Here is a 26,927-nt window from a genome sequence, read left to right on the forward strand (position 1 = left end):
TGCCTTTTATCTCAGGATTTATGCTTTATATTGCGGACGCACAACTGTCTTTGCCCTTGGGCCACTTTTAGAAAATGACACAAGACCAGGGGCCAGTTAATAAACAAACATTAATAATATTGATCAGTATATAGAATAAATGAATCCCCTTTTTTCATCCTTTCGACTCTCTCATCTTTGCCAGGAGGCAAATCCAGTCGCAGCAGCCCTTCAGAGGTCAGTGTACACAGGTGTTTTGAGAAGATCTGAGGAAATTCAGGGCTTCGCCTGAACCTCTGTCAACCTCAGTTTAATTTTGTTTTTTGTAAATTCACCCAGGCCTTTTATCATCCTTTCTGACATGCAATATATATATATATATAATATATATATATATATATATATATATATATATATATATATATATATATATATATATTAGACTTAGACTTAGACACATTTATTTATCCCACTTGTGGGAAATTAACTTGTTGTATATATATATGTATATATATATAATCCTGTTTTTTCATTGTTAATTAGAAAATAATTATCAGGCCACTCAGCACCCACTCGTGGGCCACATTTGGCCTTTGTTTTGTTGCTCAAACAATCAACTTTTTATTTATATATTTCTCCTGTGTCTCACCTTTTTTCCCCCTTATAATCTCTTTATTTTCTTCCCCAGTAGATTCCCTAAGACCCATTGTTATGTGGATTTACTTGCTGCCAGTGGTGTTGTTTGTTCGTCATCTTAAATAATAAAAAAGTTGATAACAACAACAACACTACCACAACAAGCGATTATGGTATAAATACTGATGGACCGCACAGAACTAAGTAATCCTACAGTTCCCTCTAGTGGTGAACACTGGGAATCGGTTCTTTATCCATCATAAAAACACTGAAATTGTATCTGCTTGTTGTGAGTCCAGGCAGGACATTTAGTTATTTTTAGAAATATGGACTCAAATCCAAATAATCCTGTGCATGTGTTCACAAGCTTAAATACATGCGATTGCATTTCTGGACATACTTTTCACACAAAATTCCATCACTGTGTCTTATATGTGTGCAGTATCTGGCTTCACAAACACAGTGTAAAAGCGCTCCCCATGTCCTGTCAGAGAGGGGCGGGGACCACCGCGGAGCTCCTCCCACCTCCAGGCTGCCGTCACCGGGGCTTGTGGACCGGAGCAACTCGGCACCAACAACCAGCCGCCGGCTGCTCCTCCGTGCTGAGTGCAGTCTCGGTGCAGCCAGGAGCCTCCCCGCCGTCTCCGCCCGTCATTTGTCTCGGTCCACGGTGAACGACATGGCCTCCGACGGCATGGACGAGCGCTCTCCGCTGCTGTCGGGTCCCGACTCCGAGAACGTGACCCCCACTGCTCCCCCGTACCTGCAGGATTCAAGTCCCCGAGGTAAACACACGACACGAAGGGTGCCCCGCTGCCTGCATGCTGAATCATATTTGGGCGTATCGAGTTTGTGCGTAAATAAAACTGCAGCAAGGCATAACAATGCAAGGAAAGGGCAATCAATCGGCAGCTGAGGAAAAGGTGGAGCTTGCACTGTGAGAACTGGAGCAGTGGGTTAGAGAAGAGGGGCCTACAATAACAGCGAGCTCTGTTTTTGGTGCAGAAATGCTCACAATCACGACTCACTGGGGCCTGTAATGTTTTGAGTCCTAACCAAAAAACATGCTCGTGATGTGGCTCTGGGAGGCCTCACTGGATGTGAGCTTTAATATTTTGATTGACGAGGGAGAAATGACCCACTGCAGAAGAAGGCAGCCTAGCAGCCTTTTGTCCCAGCTGCAAATTGACAAAATGCCCAGATAAGACCAAACCCACAACAACGGCTTGATTTAAACGTCATGCTATTAAATCTAGATGCCAGTCTGCTCATTTGCATGCAAATAGGACTGTAAACAACACATATTTGGCCTTGATTTCACAAAGACAGCTGTAGCATCTTCAGTACAGTTAAGAGTGAGTGCAGGAAACTGACATAGAGTCCACATTTTGCTTAGTAAACAGCTGAATGTAGGTTACAGCACCATAATGCATGCAGGGCTGAATGACCCAGACCCAGGCAATTACTGCACATAAATCCTCAGTCTAGAAGCTGCCCAGTGTTTGCACTGAATTTCATCTGCGTTTACAGCAGGAGATCCCATTTTGAACCTGGAGACATGCATGAGCAGGCTTTTTTTTTTTTTTTGCTTGGGAGAAGTTTCCTCTTTTCTTAAAAAACAAAACAAAAATCCATGCAGATCAGCTTATATCAAAGGATTATATATTTTTTTATTTTAAGTCAATTTTAGCTTCATACTATGCATAAAGCTCTCTCTGATTATAGCTTCTTGTTATCATAAGACACAACATTTCTTTGCCTCGACACAACACTGGTGGTTTTGCAAATGAATGGATTCATTGACCGTGTAATACTCTTTGCAGAGCATTTCAGGACAAACAGCTAATATCGAGCAAACAAAAATGTGGAGAAAATGAACATTTTTGTTGTTCTGGAGCAGTCTAATCTGGCAGAGTTCATACTCCAACAGGGGATTATTCATAAAGACTTTAACACTGGCTGGACTGTAATAACCTGTGAACTGACAGCCTGTTTGGATGTTAAAGCACTGACTGAGTCAAAGCCTAAATGAATGGCAGCAAATTTCATGGCCTAGTTTTCCCCTCTCCCTCCCTCTCTGCAGTCTGGATTATTGGCTAATTCTGGTTTCTCTGGTTTGTTTGTTGGGGTCCAAGCAGCCAATTTGTTAAATGGATTAATTCAAGTCAAAGACGCCAAAACACTGAGGTGTTTTCCTGAAACAACTGAGATGGTGTTTTGACTAATGAGTGATCTTGAGCTGTGATTAGCATTGAGTAAAAGATGATATTTAATTGCTGTATTGATCTCCTGAATATCCCCACAAACTGACACTGAAGGCTTCTTTACCTGATGAACAGTGTTTCCCATTATCAGTTATTATTCAGCTGTGTCTCAGGTAGAGATTTACTTTCTGTATTCACAGTGTGGTTGTGTTGGGGAGGGGCGGAGACCAATGACCTTGGCTGCATCTGAGTGGATGGACTGGCACTGTGCTGGATTTTGTTGCCACTTGCTTGACATTTTTGCGCTTGAATGGCAGAACAAATTGACTGCAACAAAAGGCAGAGCAAGCCTTGACAGTGTTTTAATCTTGACAGTGATGAATTAATTCTGACTTTCACTCAGAGGCAGCGCTTTACTGTCAGATAAAAAGCTGTTAAATTAGTCAATTATGTTAATTTTTAAATCAGAGATGGTAGCAAAAATATTAGGGCAAAGTCATTTAAGGGTGGAGTCCAGAATCTGCAACATTTATCCAACCCACAGAATTGGTAATTGGGATGGATGAGTCATGGTGATATTCTCAGTATTTCTTATTGTCAGAAAATCCGATAAAAAGACCAAAACCAACAATTACTTTACTAACAAGTGTTGTGCGTTATGGCTGATATCTCTCATTTTCCTGTGCAGTAGAGCTCCATTGTTGTCCAGAAGCTATTAAAAACACGTCAGAGAAGCGAATTGTTGCACAGAGCAACATGCTTCTTCATTACTGTCAACATGAGCAATATATTTTGACTCAACTGCACACACAATCCTGTTGCCATATGTAAATGTTAACCTGATAATAATGTGTCTTATTATGATATGTACAATGTTAAGTTTTGTTTTATGACATCTGTCTACATCAGCGGCAACACACTGAAAGCGGCGTTGCTGCTCGCTCCTCTGTGGAGGAGTTGCTTCCAAAAAAGGAACAACTTCAGTGGCGTGGAAGTGGTTTGAAAACCTTTAACGGCACTGCATCACACAACGGCCACATACTAGACTAAGATTTTATAACTTCCTGAAATTTCACCGGGGTGTACAATATACAAAGGCATATGTGTTAAAAAAAAGAAAAGTGTAAAAGCCGAGCTACTGATAAGAGAAGTTATTATAGTGTGTATGTCATTAGTCTACAATGCTGTGTTTCTAATATTTAATTTGTCTGCTGAATTTTAATACTCATGGCCTGTAGAGTAATGAATAAATAGGTAAGAAACACCCCTCCTGCTGGAGGACCCAATGATATTTGTTGCCACGGCAGACATTGACACATCAGTGGCCTATAAACTGTTTTTATTGTTGGAAGAAGTCATCTCAAGATAAAGTTTTAAAAAAGTTTTCTACCCTTCCACTTGCAGCCGCCATCTTTGTCAACTCAACTGCCTGTTCAACCAGTAGAGAGTGACCTCTGGTAGCGCACATAGTGCACTACAATACATCGCCTCAATACAGCATCTCTGTATCAGTTTAATAGAAAGAGGAGCGTCTGTATTTTTGATGGTATTGAAAGTCATAACTTTAGGATTTCCAGATACCTCAGTATACCAGAATACTTTTATTCTGCCCAAGCCTACATCACATGCAGTCATTGAGTAGCTGAATTAGCTATGAATCCAGATTCGCTCTGATTAGGCTCAGGCGATGTCGATTGGTCGATCATCAACACATAGTATGATCCCTTCATGGAAATAAATCAGAGCAACATGTAAAAAAAAAAAAAAAAAAAACTTCTCTTCAACTGCTAAAACATTTCACTATACCATGATAATATTTTAAGGCCATACTGTTAACCCCTTCACTGGATCTCCAAATGTGTATTAATGCGCTGCTGAAAATTGTCCACAATGAATACACAATTTACTCCTGTTTGAGTAAAATTTGGTAGAAACTACAGTACCCAGCTTTTTAGTGAAACTACTGAGTGTTTTAGAGAAATGTTAACTTTAGATTTGCAGCATGTTTTTAACTATTTTCGTCTTTAGTTCAACTGATGAGCTAAATGAAATAGACAGTGTATGTACAGTATGGACTAATTACCTCTACCAAGAAGGTTTTGTTTTTAGTTTGGTTGGTTTGTTTCTTAGCAGGATTACTAAATAAAAACTGGTCAAATTTCAATGAAATTTGATGGAAGGGTGTAGCATAGGTCAAGAAAGAACATGTTTTGGAGCAGTGGGCATATACACAAATTGTTTTTCACTTTCGTTATCATTGCAAGCAAGGGCATTTGGTCTGAGTCTGCACTCAGTTAGTGCCCCTCTAGTTCATCGTTTATTTTAATCTTTTCATGTGATTTATTGACAAAAAGAAAAATACAGAGCCTTATCTTTTGATTTTTATTTTAATGCCACATGGGTGACAGAAAACGCCCCTTAGCAGCTTGTGTCAGTCAGTGATTCTTCACCACAAACAACCAGTCACACATTGGTACCAGCTGGACAGGACGTGATGGTGGCTGTATGTTGAGGTGCCGCTGCTGGTTGTAGTAGAGTGTCTTCTCATCTTACCTCTGGCTCTGAGGAGCCAGTGAAAACCTATAGCTGCTATATTCAGTTTCAGACATGCATTAAGAGAACTTCACACAGCAGAGAGAGTGAGCGTGCAGAAACAAGCCTGAGATTGAGACGTGGTGGAGAGACAAAGAGACAAATGCTGACTGTTTGAATTTATGGTTTTTAGGATTTTATTTCTTACTGTTATAGAAGAATGTATGGATTAAGAGCAGAATATGGTCATCTGATTACTCAGTATTGCATTTGGATTAACTAAGTAGAAAATGCAACAGCATGTGCTGCCTGCAAACAGTAGGAGCGGCTAGTCTTTGGCATGCTTTGGTCGTATTTCTATCCATGTTTGGCCAATTGTAGACGGGGGGGTCCCATCTGTCCCTGTGGTGTCAACTGTGAAGTGTCTCTGAATCTCAGGGCCAAGTCCGTTTACCTGTTGACTCGTCCCATGATCTCATTTGGAGTCGAGGAGATGGGTAATTTGTCAGATTAGATGCCTCCTTTGTTTGATCAGCAGACGTGGGTCAGGCTTAACAAAGACTTGATCATGCATCACAAGGGACTGTGAGATACTTTTGCATTGATCATTGTTCTATGGCGTTATCATATTGTTATTTCCATTACAGATTAACCTGCTGATCATTTCCCCAATTCATATCATAATTGTGTGGTCGAGAAAATACTGAAAAATGCCTGTCGTTTTTTTCTCCAAAACTAAAAAAAAAAACTAAAACAAATGACGAGAGTTATTGTGTTTTTTTTTTTTTTTATTACAGAATACAAAGAAAAGCAGAATCTCTTCACATCTGAGGCGCTGAATTTTTTGAGGAAAAAAAATTGATTGACTATCAATATTGTTAAATTGATGAATGCTTTCTGCTCTACTTTTGTCCCATTGCTGCTTGAGCTCTGATTTAAATCTGTACTTAGGGTACTTAGTGTAACTGCAGACAAACACACATTTTATACAACTTTGCTTAAACTAAAAGAAGTTTTATATTTGATGGATTTTTTTACTATGTTTTATTTCTAAAATTTGCACTGTCAATGCTAATAGATGATCAGATATTTTTTCAGAAGCAAGTTACTACAAATGGCAAAATTCATTTAATGTAAAAGGGTTAATTAAATTGTTTAATAGAGCCTAAAAGGGACATTTCACCCCCAAATTAAAAAAACACACCTCTCCTCTCACCTGTAGGGCTATTTATCAGTCCAGACTGTTTTTGATGTGAGTTGCCGATTGTTGGAGATATCGGTCACAGAGATGTCCGTCTTTATTCCAGTATAATGGAACTAGATGGCACTCAGCTTTTGGTGTAAAAAAATTACATCTGAAAAACTCGACAGCAATGTCTCTCTCCAGAAATCATGACCGGTTACTTAAGCTAATCCACAGACCTTGTTGTGAGCAGTTTCATGTAGGAACTATTTTCTCTCTACTAAACTGCACCCGCCAACCTTATTACCATGCAAAAAGAAGCATGCATCTACTCATGGACGAGAGACTTGTTCTCATTACAGTGCGAGATGTCAACATTAATGTCGTCGTCCTCGGCTGAGCTGTGGTGTTGGCTAGCTCAGTGTTGCTAGGTGAGCTAGCAGTGGATGCACAGTTCCTTCTGTGCAGTGATACGGTTTGCGGGTGCAGTTTGGTAGAAAGCAAACAGTTTTGACATGAAACTGCTCGCAACAAGGTCTGTGTATTATCTTGAGTAACCAGATCATGATTTCTGGAAAGGGATGTTGATGTTAAGCTTTTGAATTTATTATTTATTATTATTTTTTGGCATTTTGAGCACCACAAGCCGAGTGCCATCTATTTCAATTATATTTGAGAGAAACATCTCTACAGCGGATATCTCCAACATTCTGCAGCTCACACCAAGACTATCTAGACTGATCAATATCTCTACAGGTAAGAGGGAAAACATGTATTTTTGATGTTGGGGGAGAACTGTCCCTTTAAGTATTACACAGATTGTAAAGTATGCAGGAATACTACAGTAGTAGTAGTAAAGGTAGTGACTGTTGCAATATGGATTAAGTGTATTTAAACCCTGAAAAACACATGGAATGTAGACTAATACACAAGGTTAATGAGGGATTAAAAAGTACAGAATTTGTTTGAATGGCTTCACTAGTTAGGTAACAGAAAGTCTTTCAGACTTTAAGAGACATTTTTTTAAGTCATGCCATTTGATCATGTTGATTTTATTTGTTAATGGACCATTACACGCTAATCAGTACATGAATACTTTAAGGCATAAAGTATTTATTTCTATTCAACTATATTACCTGAAAATGTAGCTCACATATAACATTATATCAGATTAAAGTCCTCAAAAAGCCACAGCCTCACAAACAGGAGACCGCATCATATATTACATGTTAGCTTTGTCTGCAGCTCGGTAGAGAGTGGATTTAATGGCACCACTTTGGTACAAGAGCCCATTGTTTGTTTCTTTAACATACAGAGTGGTGCTCGGACGCTGACAGAGAAGAGTCACGTGTTGAACAATCAGAGGCGTACATAGGCTGTCGGGGGTTTGCATACAGTACATGATGAAGTGTTAGCAGGCGGCCTACCATTCTCTAATAGTCAGTGAGAGAAGGCAGGAAATAGCGCTTGTCTGTTATAAGGCTTTTTAAAAAGAGTTAGTCCTGAGATTGATTCCTATTGATGAGAATTGTAACCCATGCTATACAACATCCTTCTATGAGTTGTTTTGGGTTAGGGCAATATATTCATATTTTATCAATATGATAATATGACACTATACATTGTCCTTATTTTGTAGGTGTTGTATTTTTCCTGGTTGCATTACAGTACAGTGATGTAATTTTCTGAACTTACCCAACTGCTCTGGCTGATCTGTTATACACTTTACCCATTTAATCATTCTATCCATATTACAGATGATTAGTTATCAAAATACTGCTGTGTAAATATTTTTGGGAAAGCACCAATAGTCAACCCTACAATGTTGTCACAATGTCAATATTGAGGTATTTGGTCAAAAATATTGTGATTTTTCTCTATTGCTTTTTTGGGATGTACAAGATTCTTTTTTTTGTTAATTGTAGTGGTTAGCTTATAATAGAAATAGTGCTGCAACTTAAGATATTTTTTAAACATAATATTTAATAATGCTTTATTTTAAAAGCAGCAAATTCTCATACTTTTGAAGTAGCCTTCAGATGTTTATCATTTAAGCAATTTTCAACACAGCTGTCAAAACCATAGTTAATTTACTGTTGATCGACTGATTAGTGTTTCAGCCCTATATTTTTACACACATTCAAAGATAAACACTCAACAGTCTTCATCTTTGTTTGATTTGTTTGAGATCAGAGTCAGACACTTAGATTATGACTTTGACTTGGTGTTTTAGACACTCATCAGAAATACGATTTTGTATGTGTGTTATCCACATAATCCTGCCTGGCATTTTATTTCCAAACATTACCCACAACATAGTTAGATTGATAGACAGACAGATAGACTCTTTAAAACACACTATAACTTAATGCAACAGTAGCATTCATTATGTGTTGAGATTGGAGTTTATTCTTAACTTTGGAAACAGCAGTTTCACAAAAAACTTTTGACTTCAGGGCCACTTACTAGATGCCTTTCTCGTCTTTCAGCTGCATCTCTTGGCTTTGTGAACCAATGAAGTGAGTGGACCTTGAATAAAGATTTATTTTTTTTATGCCTCTATATTGATAATAGCCATGGTGCAAGGTTTTATGTTTTGGGGTTGTTTGTCCGTATGTCTGTACGTGTGTCTGTCCGATTCTTGTGAATGGTATATCTCGCAAATACCTTGAGGGAATTTCCTCAAATTTTTGCATTTGACACAAATGTGCAGTTGGAAGCAAGAATTCATATGCAAATTTTGACAAAATTTCAAACTAATGTCTAATAGGATAAAATGATGAAGTAATGACATTTTATATTAAAAAGGTCAAAGGTCAACTTCACCGTGACATCATAATGTTCTGCAAAAACACTTTTTTGGTCGGGAACAGAAGGGCTGACATTTGGTGAGATACTGAATTGGTGACACTAATTTTGGGTGTCCACCTCGAAACGGTGCTGAATGCAGGGATCTTCTGTGCTGCCGGGTTGAGAATGTGTGTGAAGCATCGATGTTTTCACAGTCATGGATGTAAGCTGTGACTGCAACTTGACTGGAAAGTGGAGTCATACAACGGCATTGTTGTAATTCTATATATATTATAGAATATTGTGGCTTCCATCAAATCACTTAGATATCTCCTCTGCCATCACTGCATGTACATTTTATAGAAAAATATAACTTAATATCTACTAAACAAATTCATATATTTGTTTTGTGGCTGTGTGAGCATTTGGATGCATCTCTGTTCTCAGTCTGTGTAACACCTGAACCAAAACTGATTTTAATTTATTGAACTCAAAAAGCAAAACAAAGATAAATATCAGCTTTTTTAAAACAAAATCACCCATCTAAATAAAGAGCATAGATCACAACAAAACCATGAATTCAAGATCAGCTGCACACAGTACATATCTTATAGGTGATGTTGAACTGTAAAGAATAATTACAAACTATACAACTGTCAGAAACTCGGCTCAAAACAGACACATTTTGATACTGAATTTAGATCCTCCAGAGGTATTCTGTGTGATTTGTTTAACATCTGAAATTTTACAGATGCATGCGATTAACAGCAGGCTTTGTGTTGTCTGCTCTGCCCTCCTCCTTTTTTCAAAGCTGAACTACCTCCTCCCTACACAGCCATTGCCAGTCCCGATGCCGGCGGTGTGCCTGTCATCAACTGCCGCGTATGTCAGTCGCTCATCAACCTGGATGGAAAGCTGCATCAGCACGTGGTTAAGTGCACAGTCTGCAATGAAGCCACAGTAAGTGGAGGCCATTGCTGAGGCTTTATAGATGATTGTTGGTGTTGAGATGTAAAAGTTTAACTGTCAAGCTTTCAGCATTCAGTCTTCAGTTTTTATTTGAGCTGCTCCTTGCTGCCCTTCTCTCCTCTTTTCACACAATCAATTTACCTGTCATCTCTTTGTAATCACACATGCTCAGCAGGGGCTGAGTCACATGTTGTAAACACTTGGGGCTCAGCATAAACCTAGTCATGGGGCATGGTCCCCCAGGGAGATATATTTGCTTTTATGGCAGCAATATGCGCTATTTTTAAAGCCATTTAAGCCTTTAAAACCTGAGAAATTTGGTTTAATTTCTTTTAAAAAATATGGGAAGAAGGCGACAAGCAACGTAACTTAGCCCAAAAATGAAAAAGAAATTGGTGAAAAGTTATGAGAAAATTACCTGACAATAAATCTTAAAAAAAAAAGTAAAAGAAAAACAATCAAGCAAGAAAATGACCATAAGTAAGTGCTAAAAATAATATAGTATCTAACTGTAAGAATTTTAAGTATAGATTTTTACAATATCTAATATTTTCAGGTCATCTTTTACTACATTTTAGCATTTTGTGAGACAATTTTCTCAGGTTTCAGAGGTTTAAATGCTAATGAAAGGCATCTGAACACAGCGCAAGAAAAACTGATCTTCATCATTCCGAAACCATAACACAACAAATGTTGAGGATGAGTAATTTTTACACCTGTCACCTAATAAGAGGCAAAAACTGTCTGATGTTACTATTTTTAAGTTATGTAACATATAGGGCAGGAACTTGGCATAAACAGCGTTACTTATCTTAAGACCTATTTCTGTTTTACTATGCTGGAGTCGTGTTCACAGAATAAATGTTTATCTGACAAATCTGCTAAATTTACATCCATCCCATAATAATATGGGCTGACATGGACAAAATTGAAGGTATTTGTAAAACTAAAAGATTCAGGTTATTGTTTTTATTTTAAATTATGTAATTTGTCTTTAATCAAGGTGGAAAATATTTGTTTTGGATGCCAGGTCTTGAACTATTTTTTTCATTCAGGCAGTGTCCACCTTTAGAGCGTTGCCAGATGTTGATGTAGACATCTGTCACACTGATCAGTCAGTCCAGTGATAAGAACTCTGTATGACTTGAATGTCTCGCCTTCGTCAAACTAAGAGCTTTGATTGAACTGTCAGTGGAGGCAGCAACAAGGATGAATGGCTGTCATCACAAACACTCGGGTGGGAAATGCCATTTCCACTTGCTGATATTTGTGGTGCTTATGGATCATCTCAGCCACATGATTTTCCATTACACTGGATCGAAACACTGCGCAGATGATTGTATTTGGCCTTTAGTTGTTGCATCTTATTTCAGCTCAGGTTCACCTGCAACTGCAGACATAAATTTAAATCTGCAGTGATTCGTACTGTATATGGTATTATGGAGTATATAAGAGGAAAAATTAAAGTACAAAGTTGTTTTGTATTATGAGAATAAAGTCAAACTTTAATTCTTAGGTTCCAGACATAAGAAAAAATAAAGTCTGTTTTTTTTCCCTTTTTCCTGTTCGAGGATAAAGAATAGTCCTCTGTAGTATTGGGGATCGTTTTCACTACAACTCTTATCTCCAAGAGCTCCTAACTTAGCCAAAATATTTCTAGCGAGGAGTCCTAGCTTAGTGATTTAGAAAAGGTTTCGACGCAACTTTGAGCAAGAAGAGACGAAAACGTTTATCTTAACGAGGAGGTGTGGTTGACCCTGTTGCTAGGTTTGACACACTCTTTTAACATATGTGATTGGTTGTCACAGACACGCTCTGTTGTGAGCCTGCAAGATGTGGACACCCAGTGGACATGAAATTAATTGCATCACAATTTGAGACTGTGTTAGGGCTTTTTGTGTGATCACTGCTGCACTATAACATTTTTGTTCAGTTGCAAATATTTCAGTGTTGTGCACTGTATTTCTGGTGTGATATTGTTATTGTGTTGTTGGGATGATGTGAACACATCTCTAATTGGAATGACCACAAAAATGATCGTGCATGATCATATCTGTAGCATTTCATTTACTCTGTCATTTAGCGTTCAGAGAATATTTCTCCGATCTCTTTGCATTTCTGCCATTTTCTCCTCTTTTTAAGAAACTCATAAGCCTCTTAAAACTCCTCCTCCCTGCTTTTAACAGTTTTTCACCTTGTGAGCTCTCTTAAGGGCTGAGATGCTGGCCTATGGCCCTATGGCCTATCCTGTTAAAATAACCTATCTACATGAATTAAACCCAGTCCAGACTAGCACATCCCAAAGACAGCTGGAAGTATTGCATATGTAGGCTTTATAAATACTGCAAATGACAAATACAGCATGTTAAAGCACACAATATGGACATTTGAGATGATGTATAAACTAATATATATTTCATAGATTATAGACAAAGATATTGATTTTACTCAGCTCTTTTTCCCACCCTGTTGGATCCAAACAGGCGGTAAAAAGTTCAAGCATGTATGAAACTGAAAGTATCAAGTGAACTGATTTTTATGTGTTGACTTCCAGCCCATCAAGAACCCTCCAACAGGGAAGAAATATGTGAGGTGTCCCTGTAACTGCCTGCTCATCTGTAAAGACACGTCCAGGAGGATAGGATGTCCTCGACCAAACTGGTAGGTAGCAGGCAGTCAAAGGTCAAGTTTTGTAAAAACAGATCAAGCTTTTTCTATAGTTTCGCATTATCAAAAACTTTCATAACCCCAGGTTGTAATAGTAGCTTCTCTGTGTTCCTACAACAGCAGACGCATAATCAACCTGAGCCCGGTGATGGTTATCCCAGAGGAGCAGCCTGCCCAGCCGGCTCTGCCCATCCAGCCTGAGGGGATGAGGGTGGTCTGCGGTCACTGTGGCAACACCTTTCTTGTACGTAAACCCACCATGATAACCAATCCAACCAATCACAGAGTTGTTTATGCAGAATAGTGTTGCAGTGCAGTTGTTGGTATGTGCATATTAATAAAGCCAAATCACTGTGTAGTCCTCAGCATATGAGGATGGAAATAGACTGTTTTCTACAGTTTTACAGTATACCTGTTCAGTTTTTCTGTGTTTTTTGTTCTGTGTCTGGATGGCTTGTTGTACTGTATAATCAGGATAGTCTTTATTCAAGTTAGTCCAAAGGTCAAATAAGAGCTAATTAGATGTTCCTGTTAAATTTCTACATTGTTGGAATGAAAACCTTGTTGAATAATTTGGTGTTTGCAAGTGGCTGGCATGCATTTGCTGCTCATTTCAAATCCTTTTCCCGGCTCATTAACAATCCCACTTGATTTCAGACTATTCACAATTTAAAGGATAACTTCGCTATTTTTCAACCTGGACCCTATTTTTCTCACATTTTTGTGACCAATTTTCATATCTAACTGGGTGAATTTTCATATCTAACCGGGTGAATTTTCATATCTAACTGGGTGACCTGCAGGTTTATTTCAATCAAACCAGAGTTGGTGTTTTTCCAAACAGTGGAAAGACAAACCAAGATGGATTTTTTTTAGGTTAGAATTTGTTTCTTAAGTTTAAATTAAGTGTGTTTCATGAAAAGGATGCTTTCCATAATGTTTTGAGACACTTATAATAACAGTGTATAATTGCACCAGGTGGTTACTTTGCACTTTGTTTCAGCACTCTCAATCAATATTGAACCAATTTCCAGAAACTGGTGCACCTGTTATTCACTTAGAGACAAACCATGGGAAAATAGGGTCCAGGTTGAAGAATACTGAAGTTTCCCTTTTAAAACAACAAACTTGCTACAACCTGTGTTGGCAGTACTATGAGTGTCTTTGACATGCCTTCACTTTCATGGAAGTTTAAATACCATGTACTTCTATTTATTGTGTCATGTGTTAATAAAATGAACTACCAGGTGTCTTGTTTAAGGAAGAAAGTGCAGAACCTGAGGCTTTAACTCTGTATGATACCGACTCTATGTCAAAAATCAGTGGTATTGTCCTCTTAACGTGTCCACATTGTCGCTTGCGGCGTCTGTAGGGCAGTGAGGACGCCAGGTCATCCCAGCCGATGTCTGGCCTCCCCAGCGATGGCTCTCCCCCAGCACAACAACAGGTTGAGAAAGCTGGTCATATCGGTGGAAATATTAACAACAGCCTAACCTGCTCCACTTCAATCTGCTGCCTTATTTGCACTGGTGATAATATGACTTTGTACACATCTGGCTGTGGACAGAGCTTCAGTTACAGAGACGTTGAATACATTTTTAAGTGCATGAAATTGTCTTAAATCAAGATGATTTGGACAAAATTTGTTGGATTTTATAATTTCTCCTCCAAAGCCAGATGTCAGAAGTCACATATTAAACTTGTGTCAATATGACCTGAAATTATGCTGATCTGTGTGTGAAATAAACATTTTCATAACACTGCTTTTTTAACATTGGAACCCCCTGGTGAAAGAACTAATATATTCTAAGAATCATTTTAGATGTTCATATAGCCAACCTTTTAATAATAATACAGATCAAATAAATAAGTAAGCTGCAAACTGTCATAACTGATCATGTAAAATCATTCCCAAGTCTTATGTTGATTGTTCTAAAAGTCCAGTCAGATTTTGTGTCTTTTTACATTTCTGTGCTAGCTTGTGGGCATAAATATGTTCTTTAAAACTGTAACTTAACAATACTTCTTCTTCTGTTTCCTCACAGTGGATGGAGCTGCGGTTTAACACGCTAGCCAAGTGTCCTCACTGCAAAAAAATGTGAGTCCATCAAACCTTCATTTAACTCAGTACACAGTGTCATAAAGTCAATTTTATTTAGCTACATATCATATTATAAACCACACTTTGCCTAAGGGGGCTTTAAAATCTGTACATCATACGACACCCTCTGTCCTTTACAGCCTCTCCCTTCACCTAAGGAAAATCTCCATTCCTCCATTTATCTAAAGTTCTGTTGGAATTATGTTAATATTTGTTTTCAGACATTTTTATTTAAAACAAAAAAGAGAAAAGAGTATCACAGTAATTTGGCTGACCCCTTGCAGTACCTCTGAGGACCACCTAGCGGTTGCGGACCCCCAGTTGAAGACCCAGGCTGTAGACAATCCATATTGATACATAGAATTTGAAATATATTAAGTGAATATGGTCGAACAAGAATTCATGGGTGACAGTTAGTCTATCATGTTGTCTAAGTTAACTGTTATTTATAAGAATCGGCCACTTTATCTCCGCTAGAGATATGTTGGATCCCACCCCCCCTTCCAAAAAAAAAAAAACCCCAACCCTTACATTAATACTTAAACCAAATTGCCAAACAATAATTTTGAGGCCCCACTGCAGTAACTTGACCCCCTGTTGAAGACCCAGGGTTTGTACAATGCTTAGTTGGGATGTAGAGATTAAGTAAGTTGCAGAAATGGGCTGAAATATGCAAAATTATAGGTGTGGTTTTAAAGTAAAAAAGACTCTAGGAAGCAGAATGTTTTAATACTCTAAAATTGTTGACTATCCACTTCTGCCTTTCTGGTTTGTGGTTTAGTAAGATAGAAGTTGGCATAGGCCTCAATAGAGGAAGTATGCAGTTTCTTTACTGAAGTAACAGTACGAATACCACACCGTAAAAAAAGTCTGATGCAAGTAAAAGTCCTGCCTTGAAAATGTTACTTAAGTAAAAGTAATTAAGTACAATCAGGAAAAGGTATTAATGCAGAAAAATATTTTAAAAAAAACACTCTACAAACTCAAAATTATTTATTTTTTTTTAGAAAAATAATGAAATGTTTATCAAAATAGTTGTAAATCAATTTTCTATGAATTAGCTAATTGAGCAATCAAATAAACAGTTCAGCTGTACTTCTATAAACAGTTTTTCATAAAGTATTTTTTATAAACTGTTATCAAACGTTTTTTATGCAAAAATCTTAATATGTAAAGTAACTAAAGCTGTCAGATGAATGCAGTGAAGTGGCATAAATAGCACATAATCAAGTAAAGTACAAGTACCCCAAATTCATACTTAAGTACAGTGCTTGAGTAAATTCACTTAGTCATATTTAATTCCACCATTGGTCATAGATATAAAAACTTTCAGCTCTTTGGCTCTCGTTTTTGAAGCGCTTACTTTATGGATAAATTCATTGCCGTCAGATGCCAAGCTTTAGAGGTCTGGACTTTGTAGTTCTTGGAAGAGGAGGGGAGGTGGAGGAGGCTAATCTCGACGTGTGACAGGAATTACAGCCTGGGCTCAATACATGTAATGTTATTGGGGTAGGAAGGTCACAGCCTCGAGAGGCGGTGGGAGGGCATCGAAAGGTGTGTCTGAGAGCAATGATACAGACCATGTTTTCACCGAGCAGGCAGTGATGCAGAGATGACAGACAGCCCTCATTGTCTTTGTCCCTGTCTATTATCACTGCGTCTGTCCTTTTCTATACCTCTGTGTCTGTCTCAGTCTTTGTCTCGCTCTGTAACTCTTTGCCATCTTTCTTCGTTTTGTATTTTATATTCTGACAATATCTCTATTTACATTTCTCCACTTGTCTTTAGTCACTTGTTTAATACATATACAAGTCCCCAAAACTCCAACATGAATCATTGCATTGCAAATTAAGAACTTAATCTCCTCTCCCAAAGCTTTACAAATAAAATGTGGGAGAAATTCTGGGAAAATTCTGTCATTTATGATAATCCAACTATAAGTAGTCAGGAATGACAAAGAGCATTTTACTTAAAGGTAAAATATTAAGACAAATCATTATTGACACCACAAGCAATTTTGCACCGTCATCGTGCATCCACTAACAGTGCTTGTTGTTGGCTCTAACAAACTCAGATTATATGGAGATGAATAAATGGAGTCTGTTGGGTTTTGGCAATAGTGATTTAGGGGTGCAACAAATAAGATCTAACTCTTTAAGCAAAAAGGTCTACCTCTGTAGTGATCCTTTCCGTAATGTCTTCAGACACTTAAAATAACATTCTGAACCTGTCAGTGGCAAAACAAGCACTTTCAGTCCACGTACATTGACTGTGTATATGCCACGAGTGTCTACATTGCAGCCTGTTTCTTGCTCAGTGCTTGAACAATTTAAAAAAATTGTTCCCATTAGTCACCTTGACACAAAAACATGGAAGAAACCAGTCCAGGATGAAAAACAAAATCAATGTGAACCTTTAACATTGATTTAAATCATCATATAATGAGAAGTAAAAATAAAATGTATTCTGACTAGCCTTTAACTCTTCTGGAAGACCGTTTAACCATATGATCTGTTTGATAGCTAATGGTAATTCACCAAGATCTTTGACTCCTTTGACCTTAGCGTGTGTATCCATCTTTTTTGTTTTCTATCTCTTACTTTCCATCTTTATTTTCTCTAAAGAAAAAACTCATCTTTTACAGTATTTCACAGACTTTTTTTCTTACTTGTAACAGAAGTCAAAACAGTGGTATAAAGTTTCATGGAGTCATGTTTGTGTTTTACTTTAATGCTTAGAAGGAACTGATACCTAACACAGAGGAAAATCCCTCCATGTGTAATTTTGAAAAACGCTGCAGTTAGGCTGTTTTAATGCACTTTAGATCCAATCTGTTTCCCTGATTAATTTTCATTCTCCGAGTGATGTTCGCTGCTTAAATCTTAAAAACATCCTTTGAAAAGAAGTTGGCTCCATAAATGGTCCCAGCAGGTTCACTGAACGAGATGGTCAGGCGGCACAAACATAATCAGTGAGTCGAGCAAAGACGAAACGTGAAAGCCATTTTTTTTAAGGCTTGAGTAGGAGAAGGTAAGAAATCAGGTGACCAGGCTCCCCTTAAGCCATCTGAATACCAGCGATTCCTGAAGAATGCTTGAGTCCCGTCACATGAGAGGCATGTGAGAACAGAAAGGGGGAGGAAAATGAGGAAATGGTCGAGAGAAAAAAAAAAAAACTTATACAAGAATGGTGCTTAAGGGTAGCCGACTAGTGTTTGCATGGAGTATGGATGGAATTTAAGTTGTTGGGAGCCACACATGTGACCAGCCTCCGGGTCTTTTATGTGTAATTGAAATGAAGGATTGAGACAGTTTTGGCTGCTGTAGAGTGAGATCTCAGGGATGAAGTCATATCAGTCAATATCATACCGCTAACTGTTTAAACTGCAGCACATAAAGCCTTCAGTGTTTGGTTAACTTACATAGAGATTTCAAGTTTTTTCAACCATACCGAAAAAAAGATACTCATACAGAAGAATGAGATATAGCAGGACAAACATCATATCTTAGAAAAATATAAAATGTTTTCTGTATTTTTATATGCCTTTCTGCCCACTAACAGTCTGTATTCTCACATTGACCTTATTTGTGTTTCTCTCTCTGCAGATCCTCTGTTGGTAGTGCGCTCCCTAGGAGGCGCTGTTGTGCTTATATAACTATAGGAATGATCTTCATTTTCATTGGAGTGGGTTTAACAGTAAGTGCTGTCTTCATCTTGTTCATGTTGTTTGTATTTGTGTGAGTAAAGTTTGCTGCCTTCAAATGGGGTCTTGTCCAACATGTTCACATTGAGAGTCCATATGAACGCTGCCTCTTGTTTATGCTGCGTTCAAATGGAACTCATGAGCCTGTGTTTACAACGTAGGAGGTCTTGAACTCTGAGCTTTCAGATAATATCCACTAACGAGGTCGTGAATACTAAATCGGGGGATGTTCATTCGGTCACTTCTCGTAGAAGGTTGGACTATCTTGACTTCGAATGGGACGTAGTCACACAAGTTAGTCATGTGAATCAACTGACATGACGTCAACCACGATTTTTTCTTAACCTTAACTAAGAAGTTTTGTAGCTAAAACCTAACTGCTGACCCACTGTGTCAAGATATAACACAAACGGCTTCTGCTCAAGCATCAAAATATGATTAGAGGGGATGAGATCATGTTGCATTCTTGCGGAAAAAAAATTTGATGGCCATCGATTACTGTTGAGATACTTTAGTCTGGAACAAAGTTGTGAAAAAAACCCACGGTCATCCATAGAGCAACGTATAAGTCATAACTAACATTTCTGAGTTTTGGAACTGTCACATTGAAATGGACACATGAAGTGACAAACCTTGTGCAGTGGTTTAGTGCCCTGTAAGCCTCTGCACAGCTCAGTAAACAATTCTGTTTCCTGTACAAACAACCACATATTGTTTAGTCTTTCACAGTATATCAGAGTCACATCGGACTTTCATAACTTTCATAATCATATTACAATCATAATCACCGGATAATGATCTCATGGGATTGAAGTCTTTAATATTTCAATTCAAGGTTATTGAGTTTGTCGCAGTTTGTTTTTCTGCAGCATCAGTGGTATGAATTGGTATAATATAATAATATATAATTGCATATAAAATGCATGTAATAAAATTCAATGAAATATAATAGACTAAGGTCTTCATTTTGTTAATCTCTCTCTCTGTCAGATAAAAGTTTATGAATGCATGAAGGAAATATATATTTTAGTTGTATCTTCTTACCCACCTTCTCCTTCTCTCCTGTATTTACAGGTTGGCACTCGGGACTTTGCCAGTCGTTATAACGCCACCTATGTGTCCTGGGCGTTCGCCTACCTGCTGGGCCTCATCTGTCTGATACGAGCCTGCTACTGGGGTGCTATCAAGGTCAGCTACCCGGAGAATAGCTTCGCCTAGAGCGCGCTCTGCACAACACGGCCCTGCACGGCTGGAAGAACAAACCCCACTTTTATTTTTTTTCTCATCTTGTTCAGATTTCAAAACGGTCATGTTTAGCAGAGTTCTGCAGAGCGTCTGGACAGAAGTGTGTCGGAGAGGTGTTGTGTGTGTTTGAAGAGTCGGAGATGTATCTTATTGTGTTTGTGTCTGGGATGTTTTAGAGAGTTTTGACTTGCTCGAAAAACTAATGTATGTCGATCAGTCCTTTTACTACATCCACAAGGACTCAAATCCTGGCCATGTTTTGCCAAAATCCTCCAAAATCCAAAATCAAGAAGTTGAAAAAAAAACCAACAAAAAACTGATTTTTCTTGATGAATGCCATTATCTAGATTTAAAAATGATAGTTTAGCAAACTGGTAGGATTTGGTCTTTCTGGACCAGAATTTTTTTTTTTTGTCTGTTTTTGATTTCTTTTGTTACCGACCAGACCAAAATGAGACAACCTCCTAAGAACAGTTCGCCCATTGCACTATGATTATATGCAATTATGTGTGTTGTTTTGCTGCTAGTTTAACTCAGCTACAGAAAGCTGCATACCCATACTGTATTGTAAACATTTATCTTGCCTGTGTACACTGACATAGTATTGCTATATGATTTTAACTCTGGAAATGATCAAGTTTTAAAAGAAATCCTTAAATACCCATGTGTGCTAACGTTGCTGCCCAGTATTAGTCAAGAAGAGCAAAAGATCAACAGGGGCTTGTTTTTGTTTTCCATCAAAGTGTTAAATTTTGGTGCCATGCAGCTTTTTAACTCACTACAGCAATAACCCATTTATTTGAGTTGTTTTACCTTGCTTAACTGCGTTTTGGTTGCCTTCTCGCTGGTGGAAAATGATCCCAAAACACGTTTGCATGTCGACTTGTCTATGCTCTGTCACTGAGGTGGTGTTATTTCAGTTTTCAGAGAGGTAGCTGAAGCTATGATGTTCCTGTCTTTGCTCCTTCTGCCTGTGAGTTAGAATGTAAACCCTCCTCTTTCTCCCTCCGCTTAAAATTGCCGCTCTCTGACCTCCGGTGAACTCTGTGCTAGCTAGCATCGCTGTAGGCTAACTCAGCATCCTGTCTCTCGACCTTGACCAGTGGGCACAGCTCAAACTTGTAACCATGTTTTGAATGTGATGATGATGAAGCAGAAAATAATGTTAAAAAAACACTTTGTACATAGTTCAAATTCAGTACTTGGAAAACTGTAGTGAGAGGCGAAGGGAGAAGATGGCTCTTGGGTCTTTTTAAAAATGATAATTTATCAATAAAATGCGAAAACTGCCTTAATTGCTGGGTTTGTTCATTGGCTGTGATGTAATCACATTTAAAGACACACTTACAAGGTTCAAACAAACTGGATGTACTCAAGTAATTTTGACATACTTGTAATTTTCTTCAGTGTTTACATTTAAAGGAATACTTCAACCACAAAATAATTATTTGTGTATCTGTTACTCGCCAGTGTTGCACTGAGTTTGTGAAGAAAACTTTGTTTTTCTTGTATGTCGCAAACTTCAATTAAAAACTCCAATAGAGATTCATATTTTGAATGTGCTGTACACATGTCCAAATAATACCAATAAAACCGGAATATACCATATTTGTTAATCAGAAAATGCTACATTTGGGTAAAAAGTTTAATTCTAGCTAAAAATGGAAAATGCCCTGCATCAAATTCAGCATATTTGTAATATATGCATGTGGCCACATGAGCCAGTGAGCCGGCATGCGCAATATCAGGGGCCCAACCCAAAATCAAAGCAGCTAAATGGAACTCAGCCATCATCAGTTTCTTTATTTATTACACCTGTGATTCTCCAACTGTGGCAACTCAAACTATCTTCAGTGAAAAAGTCCCATCAAGCAGAGTTAAACTGCTCTTGCTTGCAGGTACACAAGGTACTTCTATGTGGGAGTGAAAATGTACATGTTTGGGAAATACTGAGCATATGACTGGATAAATAAGACTTGGATTATACTGCATTAATTGTGCAAGACTTTGTAAACGGATGTTTCCATGCAGTTTTGCTTTTGTTAAACGCAGTCCCAATTTACTGCAAGTTTTTGGATACTTTATTTACTGTGGAGGCATGCAAGAGAGAATTTTTCTTCAGGACTCCAACATAACACAGGGTGAGTAATTGATATACAAGTAATCATTTTGTGGGTGAAGTATTCCTTTAAGGCCACCTTATAGATTACTTCTACTTTACTTTCCTATATTTCAGAGGGAAATATTCTTATTTTTACTGAATTTATTTATTTTTATTTTTTGGTCAGATTAAAATTTTCATGAAAAACAATCATATAAAATGGGATTCGTTATTTTAGATTTAGCCACCTAACAATTTAAAAATTATTAAAACTGCACAAGCCACATTTTGCACAAAATGCTTCTTACAAAATAATTGTGTCATTAATAATATTCCAAAAATACAAAATAATAGCATAGTACTTTCAAAGGGGGCAGTTTTCTACTTTTGACACTAAGTTTCTTTACAGTATGTTTGTTTATGGATGGCTTAAAGTTTTAACAGAGTATTTTTTTACATTGTTGTATTAGTACTTTTACTGAGATTAAATTCTTTCACTCCCATTAGTTCCATAAGTACAAATACATAAGAAGCTTTACAAAAAAATGTTGGTTCCTCTGATTCTTGGCATGAGTTGAGATGCTTTATATCACTGCTTCCATGCAAAGGACTTTTGAATCCCCTATATTGTTCTGTAGAGATTATCTAATGCTTCTTAAATTTAGTTTACAAGGGAAAGAATGACATTACATAAAAAAAAACGTCTACAACAATAACCATCAGTGATGTGACTGAGACTGTACGGTCGTTAAAAACAAATGCTTCACTTATAATGTCAGTGAACTGAGAGAGAGCTCTACACACAGACACACAGGTGTTTTTCACTTGTGTTGCCTGATTACACTTCTTCTTTGGACTGTGTGGGAAGGTTCAAGCTGTACTTGATTAGGTAGGCTAATCTATCTCCTATCATCAATCTGTTTGATCGATAGCGTTTGTAGGTAATCAGGTAATTCCCAGCTGAACTTCAGCTGAACCGTAATCGAGGAGAATTTATAACACCTGTGTGGGTATAACGTCGTTCTTCTAGTATTTGTCTTGCAGATTTACTGATTTGATGTCATTACTTTTTTTAAAATAATGAAATAAAATAGTAATAATAATAAAATAACCACAATTAAAAAACAAAAAGCTGAAACTTAATTAGAGGTCATATTTCCAATAGAAACGCTTGTACTTTTAAAGCTGCAATACTGCTATGTGTCCACGTGATGGGGCCATTGCACAATATGATATGGCTCTTTAGTCATTTGTGTTTAAGGCTTGAAGTGTGTTTGCTGTTGTTTTACACAACACATCAGAAGTTCAACACACACACAGAAGAGCAGACCAACAATGACGTGTTGTCAACATTTTGTTACATTAAATGCATCATTCTTGCTATTATAATTTCAAGTTAAATCATAATCTTGACTCTACAAACACATTAGATAGAATATAAATTAAGTATCCATCCCTGATGCTTGAAAGGACAAAGATTCCATATTTGAGTCACTATAAAACTGTAAACCCTGCGTCTTCATAAGGAGGTCAGGTGTTGATTTGCTGAATTACTGCCTGGTAATTTAAGTTTGTTTTTTCAAAAAAAAAAAAAAATATGCTTGAAAATATATATTAACATGAATCCAATATTATTAGCAAAAATAAATCGTCCTTTTCATAAAACCCATTTAATTTATAGTACCCAAAATAAATGTTAGGTAGGTAAAGGCTATCAGTGAATCCTTTTGCTAGCACTTATTTACTGTGCGGCACTTTTGTCTTTTCACATATCGGCCTCTATTATTATTTAAAAAACACTGACTTTCTTTTGAGCCACAATGGACCTTAGAAACCACTGCAAAAGTGCAGGCCATGGCCTAGCCATGCCTAAACAGATGCTGACCAGTGCAAATGAGAGCAGACCTGAAAATATTTTTTAAAATTATCTCAAATACAACTCAGTTTTATATAAAATATGTAGTAGAGGGTCTCTGGTCCATCCCTCCTGGACCCAAGGAGTCCTTTGCGTGAAAATTGTTAAAGATCCCATTCCATTGTTAGTTATTTTGAAATAGACAGAAGAGATAAACAAGTAATACACAACAATAAATCGTCTTTATTTATGACCAACAGATTTTTATCTAATTCGACACATTGGATACAGAAACAACAGAATAATGTTTAAATGAGCTCCCCAGAGCTGCTACAATTGATACAATTTTATCTGTCCTTTCCCCTCTCTCTCCCTCTCACACACACACACTCACACACACACACATTGATAAACACACACTCACACACAGCTCGCTTCTCATGATCTACCCTGGGCTTCAGATGATGTCACGTCAAACACAGTGATGATGTCAGATCATCAGATGGATCTCCGTGTGATGAGGTCATTGCTTTTAGGACGTCAGAGCGTCATCTAAGAGTGTTAACACACACGTGTGGACTATTATAGACTACCACCTATGACTATGAAGGAACATGGAGGTCATAAATACTAATCACCATGACTTCAGGAGTTGTGTCGAGTGTGTGTGTGTGTGTGTGTGTGTGTGTGTGTGTGCGTGTGTGCGTGTATGCGTGCTGCAGTAGACTTCCTGATGTGTTGACAGGCTGCTCTCTGAATCCAACAGTGAGGATATTTAAAGGGTGTTTGTCCACGTTCAGTTGTTGTTGAGGACCCACCACGAGGCTGTGGAGGAGAGACAGAAGAAGAAACCCTCAAAAATGACCTGAATCAATGAGACACAGAGTATTCTCTCCTCTGCATGCTGTGTGCATTTGAGTGTTCATGTGTGCGACGACATATGCCCTCTGTGCTGCTTGTGGCTGGTCATGTGAAGCGGGTAATGATGCTTGTGAGACAGCAGATCAATTCACTGTAATGATGTAGGAAAAATAACACAAACACGATTGAGATGGATCTCTGTGCTGGAAAAATTGGCAAAAAGGGGACAAAGCAGACTTCTGCGAATGAAAAGAGGTAAATATTGGATGTTTGATCTTAACTGGCAAAACTGTAAACTAGCTGTACTAGCTGTGTCAGTGTTGCGGTATATTGTTCAACAACTAATATTGTTTTCACCTTCTGAGTCTGTTTGTGTGTGTCATCACGGAAAAATGTGGTCCAGGTGACAACCAATTGTAGAGAGAAGTACCACAGATGCAGTTTTTCAAAGTATTTTGCCAGGTGTTTATATGTCTGTCTGTGGACAGATTTTTGTCAATATGACAACCATGCAAGATGCAGTCATAAAACTGTAAAGATGAGTGATTGCAATCAAAATAAAAGCCATTTTCAAAGATAGGTGTGGTCTGAGCGAAGGCACTAGAAGACGGGAGAGGTAGGAATTAGGATTCTGAAGGGACGATGTTTTTCTGTAGGTCGATGCGGAACTTAACGTCACCCTGGTTTCTTTGTCAAAAAGCCAATGAGGTTTTTCCATTAGCTTTTGGATTGTTGCAAGAAATAAACGTTTATGATACGTACATGTTTTGTATTGCAAGATAATCTTCACAAATTGATATGACTTTCATGATTCGTGAAGCCTACATAAAATTGGCATCAGGAAAAAGCTAGTGTTAGGCTATAAACAAACTACACTACAGTCACATGACTAATGTTGCCAGCACAATGAGACTATAAAACTGTGTTGTTCTGTTGTCTCATTTAGCCACTTGTTAACAACCGTCTTTTTTAAGACACAAAAAAGCTTCAAAGTTCAGGAGTGGGGTATTTACTGACATATTTTATGTTGTAGAACAAAATGTAAGTTTTAGGACTCATTCCCGCACCACTCTATTTTACCGACCCCCTGGCTGACATTCACTGAAAGTCACAGGTAGCTGTATCGCTGGTAGTCTCTGAGCTTTGAAGTTAGAGACAATATTTATCCAGTTTGACCAAAAACAAAACGAAACAAAAACATAAAAAACCTAAACATGATAAAATTAATTCAGGTGGGAAAAAAAAAATCCAATTTGCTTGTTTCCACAGCTTTCTTTTAAATTTTTAAATATCTGTTTATATTTTGAAACAACCAAAAACATATACACAGTGACAAACAAACCATAATAACATACATGATGAAAAATAAATGATAAACTGTATTTATGTTATGTCCTGAGAAAAAGCACAGAAAAGAAAATCTGAAGTAAATGTACATATTGGATGATATGCATAGCCATATACTGACATATACATAGACTTAAACATTTGTATATATGCATGCACTCATACAGACATTGTGCTGTATACTCTATACATGTAGTGCAGTGTAATGAATGCACGTACTGGCCAAAACAAAACAAGGATGCCTAAATAGTATCACATACAATTACTGATAACAGTTGTTTATGGAGCTTTCACTCACACACCATGGTCTTCCTCTGGAGTTGCTCAGTTGTCACAGAGAATGACAGACATTAGATTATAACTTTATGGTTATATTATTTAATTTGATATGATAAATACTGTGTGAAATAAAGGCCTAATTTTCCATTATAATGAATCAACCTCACCCAAATGAAAGACCATGATATGCGGTTGAAAGCTTTGGCAGTTGAGTAAGTTGGACCTTGTGTAGTGTGTTGTTTCCTGTTCTCTTTTTTTTTTTGTCAAACTGTTTCCAAGGTTGAGAATGAATCAAACATTCTTTATTTGCTTATTCCAACGTTTCATTGAAGCTTTATCACATTTATAACGTGAATGATTCAAATCAAAGATGTTCCAGCATGACATTGTAGTGTCTTTGAAACTTTCTCACGCTGACTAGAATTTAAAATCAAGTTCTGAAGGTTCGAAGGTTGTTTGTCTGCACAGTGTGTTT

The 26,927-nt window shown here is 37.6% G+C and overlaps 2 protein-coding genes across 3 annotated transcripts in view; one reads left to right on the top strand and one right to left on the bottom strand.

Moving 5' to 3' along the window:
• The first annotated feature begins 1,139 nt into the window (after positions 1 to 1,139).
• pip4p2 (phosphatidylinositol-4,5-bisphosphate 4-phosphatase 2) lies at positions 1,140 to 21,334 on the top strand. Of its 2 annotated transcripts, XM_042507227.1 has the most exons (7): positions 1,140 to 1,400; positions 10,136 to 10,284; positions 12,848 to 12,954; positions 13,081 to 13,204; positions 15,006 to 15,058; positions 18,667 to 18,757; positions 19,839 to 21,334. In XM_042507227.1, exons 1-7 carry the CDS (start codon positions 1,295 to 1,297, stop codon positions 19,980 to 19,982), a joined length of 774 nt encoding a protein of 257 aa, XP_042363161.1. In that variant the 5' UTR covers positions 1,140 to 1,294; the 3' UTR covers positions 19,983 to 21,334. The 2 variants fall into 2 exon arrangements, with proteins under 2 accessions (XP_042363161.1, XP_042363162.1); XM_042507228.1 differs by lacking the exons at positions 15,006 to 15,058; positions 18,667 to 18,757; positions 19,839 to 21,334 and adding an exon at positions 14,333 to 14,996.
• A 3,313-nt stretch (positions 21,335 to 24,647) lies between these two features.
• necab1 (N-terminal EF-hand calcium binding protein 1) overlaps positions 24,648 to 26,927 on the bottom strand; it is a 45,162-nt gene continuing 42,882 nt past the window's right edge. The window contains exon 13 of the mRNA XM_042507157.1: positions 24,648 to 24,790. Within this exon, the coding sequence (XP_042363091.1) occupies positions 24,762 to 24,790 (29 nt within the window). The 3' untranslated portion in view covers positions 24,648 to 24,761. The remainder of the gene's footprint in view (positions 24,791 to 26,927) is intronic.

The sequence above is a fragment of the Plectropomus leopardus genome, chromosome 18 (assembly GCF_008729295.1).
Source record: "Plectropomus leopardus isolate mb chromosome 18, YSFRI_Pleo_2.0, whole genome shotgun sequence".
Classification (NCBI taxonomy): Eukaryota; Metazoa; Chordata; class Actinopteri; order Perciformes; family Serranidae; genus Plectropomus; species Plectropomus leopardus.